Below are 6781 nucleotides of genomic sequence, written 5' to 3'. Positions count from 1 at the left end.
AGGGTTTTTTTGCAATGGTGCCCCACTGGGGCCCAGGGCCCAGGGCTGACACAGAAGACCCTTTCACTAGCTACCTGGCCTGAAGTAGAGAAGCCAGCTCTATGCCTGACCCTCATTTCTCAAGCCCTTTCTGGGACCATCTACCACAGGGATTCCTCCTTGGGACGCATACATCAGGAATCCCTCCTTGAATGTTCTGAGGATTAAAGGACCCTTTGCCCTCGGTAGAAACAGGGAATAAGGGGCAGAATGAAATCACTTTAATAGCATAGCAACACTTTAGGAACGGGGAGTGTGGGTCACAGATGAGGGAAACATTTTGTCTTCCACTTGTACATTTGTGCTAAGGTGCATGGTTACATTGGACAACGTTACAGACAGATTTTTCACATTGAACACTTAATAAATAGATACTTTAAATGTCAGACGTCAGAGACAACGAGTTATGAGCGTGATTGTTTTCTTATTCTGCCTCCTCTGAGTCAGGAGTTTGCTTCCTGTTGTGCTGATGAAGGCTGGGTCTTCTAGGAGGTGTATTCATACTCCTCGGCACTGCGCCGGCCGAAATCCATCCAGCCAGTGTAGTCCCGGTCACTTATCCTGTGGCTGGGGTCCAGGCTCTGCAGGTTCTTGATTACAGACATTCGGCCAGAAGGAGCTACAAGGGGCAGAGAGGAAGGAAACGGGACCATTATATCTGAGAGCATCACATGTTCAGTTTGTAAAGGAAAACAATAGAAAAGGCCAGACAATAACATAACACGTACCTTCTGAAAGGTATCAAAGAGGTATCAAGATAGTGGGACTGCTGGGCCAAAATCTAAGTGAGGAGAAGGACCCATGTCTGTTTAACTGGAGACAGGGTAGTCTTTTCTAGTCGTGGGTGTGGTTTGCGATCTGTATGAATTTAGGTGAATTCATTCACTCTCACCTTTCACAGCTGGGACCTGCCTAGGTTTTTCTACTCCTAGGGGTGTTTTCCCTTATGTAGCTGGCTCTCAGCAGGTGCTAACCCAGGATTTCCCCAGTACTACCCACTTCTAAAGTTTACACCTTAATATCCCTGAGCCTGCCTGACCCTTTTTTTCTTTTGCGTTATGCGGGCCTCTCACTGTTGCGGCCTCTCCCATTGCAGAGCACAGGCTCCGGACGCGCAGGCTCAGCGGCCATGGCTCACGAACCCAACCGCTCCGCGGCTCGCGGGATCCTCCCGGACCGGGGCACGAACCCATGTCCCCTGCATCGTCAGGTGGACTCCCAACCACTGCGCCACCAGGGAAGCCCCCTGACTCTTTTTAAGGTAATGCAATTACGATATTTTGATGTTAGGATGTTTTTTAAAAAATGGAATCCAGTCCCACTGCTAGATAAATACTGTTTTAAAATTATTAATTTGAAAGCTACCTTCTCTTTTAAAAAAATGGTATTGAGAAAAAGGCACACCATCGGATTAAAATCTCAGCACCTCAGTAACACTCAAAGAAGGGCGGGCAGAACAAAGTGGTAATTTAATTCAGCCATTTTGACCAAAATGCAATAACTGAACCTGAAATGGGCCCTTAGGGATGGGAGTTAAGTTCTTAGGAACAGCGTGAGTCCAGGAATGATTCGCGTTGAGTGGATAGGGCCATGATGAGGCGTGTGATGGTCCTGGCCTACGGATCACACAGAGTGGTCTCCTGGGTAGGAAATGAGTATCATGCCTTCTCTTATACAACCTAAGGGCCAAGAAAGATCCCTCAGGGACCTCGACAGGCAAAGCCCAGGTGGCTTCAAGGGCAGAGGGGTGGAGGATCCCTCGATGGTTCCTATTGTACTGGGAGCCACCGTGGTCCCACAGCTGACATTGAGCCCTTCTGTACAAGGCTGCCCTTGCCAACTCCTGCCCACAGGCTGCATCGAGTCAGACCATGGCTTATTCATTGATGACAGTGCGGAAGCAGGTATTCTGTCTTGTTGGATAATCAAATAAAGCTAGCTAAATTAAAAACCAGAAACAACCCTACAGAGCAGGTTATATCCCCACCCTTTCTTCCTCTCCCCTCTCTCTTCCCCCACCCCCCACTCCATTAATTCCCAGCTTTGGAACTAAGCGTCACCCCAGCCCATTCCAGCCCCTTTGCAGGTATCCCCAGTCTACGCAGAGGAAAAACAGCCCCTGCTGTTTAATTGTTCAACAACTTTCAGGTGAAATATTAGTCCTTGCATTCAGCCAAACTCTCAGACCCAGTTATCTGTGCACAGTCACAATATGCCCCATCCTCCTGCCTGTTGCTGCTGACGTACACATGGTTCTGTGCGTTTACCAGGGTCCTCACTCACTTAGTGGACACAGAGTAGGCACTTACACCTGACTTACACAATTGAAGGTCCGGGCTCCTTGAAATTTTAAATCTCGTAAAATGGACAGTACAGCTGGGAAGCTGAATGAAGGGCAGGACTTGAGTAGACTCGCAACCCTGATGCTGCCTAGATGTGCTACCTCATGTAGGTCACTCAGTCTTCCAGAATCCCAGCTTCCACACTGACACAAGGAGGATAATAGACCTTACTGTGCAGGGCTGTTGTGAGGATGAAGAGAGACAATACAGATGTAGCACTGGGCTTTGCTGGACTTGGGGCAGGTGTACACTAACAGAATTGCTTCTCCTCAGATCATGGAAAGCTCTACAGACAGTTTCTAATGATAAACTCTTGAGCACTCCCCAAAGGGTGCGTTTTCTTGTTTGGAATCTTTAAGCATAATATATACTCTAGTTGAGTAAATATTCACTGTCATCTCAAAATGTGTAAAACAGTCAGAGAAACTCTATAGATGTAGATACTTATTTCTAGTTCATATTTGTCAAATAGAAGAGCATGATTATTTTCTAGTTACTGCTGATCCTGGGTGTTGGCAGCTAAAGTTCCAAGTGACGGGTATTCCCATATGAGTTTGTGTGTCACGGCAGGCTGAAGGCAAAGGGCTGAGAAGAGGCACCAGGAAGGACCTTCCAGCTAAGATCTGTGGTTTAAAGCCACTGTCGAGTGTCAGTTCTAGGGAAATCATCTGGTAATCGGCTTTTTTACCCACAACTGTTTCTGGTGGGTCTTTCTTGAAGGTATGAAGGGGCTTCCAGATTATGGTCAATGAAAAGCCTACGATATTTCAGGCTGGTCTGGCTGCAATTCAACCCATATCCAACGACAGATACTAAACTACTTTCAGGCAGACAAACAGCAGGCACCCCCCAAATTTTCGGATGTTCTCTGTCATCTGACTAGTATTTCCACATCTTTCCGTTTAATTAGCAGGAAAGCAACATAGAAGATGGTAGTTGGGACAATTTCCCAATGAGAGGATGAAATATAACAAATCATCTTCTATTCTTTCCTTCTGAAATCCCCTGGTAAAAAGGTCCCTTCTCACCTTCATATGGAATTATAGGAGATTCTGGAGAGCCAAGCCCTTTATTTTCTCCCCATCTCATCAAGCCATGAGTTAAATTTCAAATCCAGGTCGTGGCACAACAGCAGGTTAAGAGAGCCCCGTGGGAATGGAGCCCACCCCTACCCCTCCCAGCAGCTGTGGTTTATGGTCCAGCTGTGTTGATCCAGTTTAAAATACCGCTCCCCAGTCAGTGTGTTCGCCATCAGTATCACTGTGGATAAAGGTGGTAGGAAAAAACCTGCCCCAGTCCAAATCATGATTTCCAGGAATTCTAGAGATGAATAAGCCTCCCTCTGAATCTCAGAAAGACCCGGAAGGGGCCGAGGGGAACCCACCCTCATGCCCTTTTTACAGAGGAGATAGCCAGGCCCAGGAAGGGGACAGGGCTGTCCATATGCCACTCAGCTACTGAGCTGCTGAATCACCTTATTCCTAGAGAAAGACTTGGAGGCTGAGAAAAGTGTGGCTTGTTTAGCTCCTGCTGGAGGCAGAAGGGAGAGACAGGGAGGCGGCCTGCGTACCTTTCCGAGACTGCTGGATGTACCTGGCCAGCAGCGCGCCCAGGTGCGCTCGGGATTCGTCGTCCACTCTCCGCACGGCCCTCAGCTGCCTCCGCGGGGCTTCGTCCTCCTGCTGCGCCCAGGGGCCCGCGGGGTCCGCGGGAGGCACGGGCTGCGCCAGGGCGCCCGCCGCCAGGACAGCCATCAGCACGCACAGGCACAAGCCACTGTTCATGGCTGCGGGGAGCAGAGGGGAGGGGACGTGAATGAAAAGGTGGGTCCTCCGCGGGCTCTCGCGGAGGGTCGGGCCCCCGAGGTACGGAGAAGGGGGCTCAGTCCAAACGCGCGGGGCTCGGGACCCGCCAGGCAGGTGCAAGCACGAGGGAGCCGTGACCCCAGCGCGCGCGTCCGGGCTCACCGCGCTCATCTTTGGGGGGAACCACAGCCGGGGCTGGGCAATGGTGCAGGGGAAGGAGAGAGAGACCCTGTCCTCTGCCCTGTTTAGCAGAAGGAATGTCTTCTGTTTTCCTTTAGTTTGAGGAAGTGTTACAGAGTGTCGTCTCTCTTCTCCTAACTGGAAAAGCAAGAGATTAAAGATAAGTGAAAATTATCCTAAAGAGAAGACTCTGTGGGAGAAATGAGACCCTTGAGGAATAGTAGCACCTTTCCAGAGAGCTAAGAAGCTTCCAATAGGGAAATAAATGGTGAAAAACCAAGAAGCACAGCTTAAAATGTGGGAGCAATAAATAAAAGTCACATCTTTCAAGTTTCTTCAAGGTGTACATGGGAACTGGCAATAAGCCACTACGCAAAGCACAGGCAGATTTTTTTTTTTTTAAAGAAAGTCAGAAATCGGCGCTCAGTCATCGGGCTTCAGCCAAGCACCGCTGCATTTTAGATCCGCCGGCAGAGAAAACACACACGTTTCTATCCCCCAAAGACTTGAATTTCCCTGCAGTATTCAGAAAATGAATTTAAATCTTAAAACCTCTCGGTAGTTTATTTGAAAAGATTGCAAAGTAGACTGCTCCGATGTGTAACATCTAGCAAATCGCAATTTACATGCTAATCCGAGCCAACAGACAGATACTCCCGCGTTGCCTGCGCGAGAGAAGAACAAAGCCGGCGAGCAGAAGTCCCTAAAGCAGCTCTACCCACCCGCACTGTCCTTTCTGACTACAAGAGATGTCTTTCGAGCTGTCGGAAAGAAGAGACAGAAAACAGAAAAATGAAACGGAAGGGGCACAAACGTGAAGACACCCTTCTTCACTTGGATGAAGGACACTTGGCACCTGGATCCCCCAAAGCGGGGAACCTACCTTCGGAACAGGACACGACCGGCTTCGCGTTCCTGCCAGAGCAGCGGGGGAGCCGAGCCAAGTTCCTGGTAGGCGGGCAGGAGGCTGCCTCTTAAATAGCCCCGCCCGAGCCGTTGGCCAGTCATCTATTTACCCAGCGCTGACGCAGCCGGGTAGCGACACGTGCTCAGAGGGCGGCAACCGGGGCGACAAAAGATTGAGGTGGCTGCCGGGAGAGAGGGGGCAACGGCCCAGCGGAGCCGGGTGAACCTGGCCCAGGCGGGGTGTCCGGCGTCAGCCCTGTCTCTGTCGGGAGAGCTTCCTCCCCAAGCCAGGCCCACCCCCTCTCCCTTGCCCATTGCAGCTCGAAGCTCCCCCTCTCAGGGCGGGAGACCTAGGAATGGGGACCCTCCTCCGGGATGGAGAAGCTGCCCGCGCGCCTATAGTCCGCTCGGGGGACCAGAGGGGCCAGAAGGGAAACTGGGGGTGGGGTGGAGGGGACGCTAGACCAGGCTGGGTGTCAGCAAAGTGTAATTCTGAGATGAAGGAAGTGCTGGCCCCGCTTGGTCTTTTGACCCGAGAGTGGGCTTCCTCCGCGGGGGAGGGAAGAGGGGTCTTCACTTTGTTCTCAGCCGCATGAAAAGCCCTCGAAGTTCTCCAGGATTCCGAGGGCAAGGGTTCCCGGGTCAGTGAAAGGGCTCGGCTACGGCTGGCTGTTGGAGTCCTGGGCCCCGATTCACATAGCTGTAAAATGAGGATGAGACCACTGGGCTTTGCCTGGAGTTTGGGAAAGGGCTGTGTTTTCTTCCGAGCGGAGCTACCTCCTGCCCGCGGTGGCCATGGCTCCTTGTGGCCAAGTGGCGTCAGCGAGTGTCCCCCAAATCCTCCCAGTCCCCATTCCCCTCTGGCATCGGCATCCGCCACTCCCACCTTCCCTGAGTACCCGAGCTCTCACACCTGGCCCGGTCCCCGCCGGCTTTGAAATAAGGACCTCGCCCCTCGTCACTCCACCACCTGGTAGGGACACGGGTGGCGCGGGCCGCTGTGCGCCCTTCCCTGCGCGGTCGCGTCCCTGGCTCCGTAACTAGGCGACCCCCAGCTAGTGCGCCGTAGGGGTCTACATCCACCTCCGCCTTGAAACCGTTTGGGTTAGAGTCCGCTAGTTGGTGCTCCAGTTCGCCGCGTCCTGCAAAAGTCACTGACAACCCCATTTCACCGTCGGCAACCTAGGCGCGAACAGGAGCAGCGCCTGGCCGAGGCTCCTCCACAGACCCCTGGAGCCTCAGCGCACCGAGGCCTTCCAGCCTGGGACTTGGGGGTCGCCACCCATCCCTCGTCCCCTCCCGGGATCCTCCACTCCTCCCCCTTTTTTCCCTCCCGGAGAAGGATTTGGAAGTGATTCTTTCAAAATGGGAATCTGTACTCAGCTCCCGGGACGGTGGGACTGTAGGGATCGAAGTGGGTGGGGAGCCGGCGCGGGGCAGGGAGCTTGGCGGGGAGCCGCCTCTGGTTGCCGTCCCCCTTTCTAAACTCTAGAAGCTGCTGCATTTCTG

General features: G+C 52.4%; 1 protein-coding gene across 1 annotated transcript; it reads right to left on the bottom strand.

Annotated features, from left to right (window-relative positions):
- Nucleotides 1–245: 245 nt before the first annotated feature.
- Nucleotides 246–5383, bottom strand: CCK (cholecystokinin). Its single transcript, XM_060021392.1, has 3 exons — nucleotides 5250–5383; nucleotides 3952–4167; nucleotides 246–658 (listed from the first exon to the last, which is right to left on the bottom strand). The coding sequence occupies exons 2-3, from the start codon at nucleotides 4163–4165 to the stop codon at nucleotides 525–527; spliced, it is 348 nt and encodes a 115-aa protein (XP_059877375.1). The 5' UTR covers nucleotides 4166–4167; nucleotides 5250–5383; the 3' UTR covers nucleotides 246–524.
- Between the last annotated feature and the right edge of the window lie 1398 nt (nucleotides 5384–6781).

The sequence above is a fragment of the Delphinus delphis genome, chromosome 10, assembly GCF_949987515.2.
Source record: "Delphinus delphis chromosome 10, mDelDel1.2, whole genome shotgun sequence".
NCBI classification, from domain to species: Eukaryota; Metazoa; Chordata; class Mammalia; order Artiodactyla; family Delphinidae; genus Delphinus; species Delphinus delphis.
Note: the sequence above shows the minus strand (reverse complement) of the source record. Positions and strands in the feature narration are given on the sequence as shown.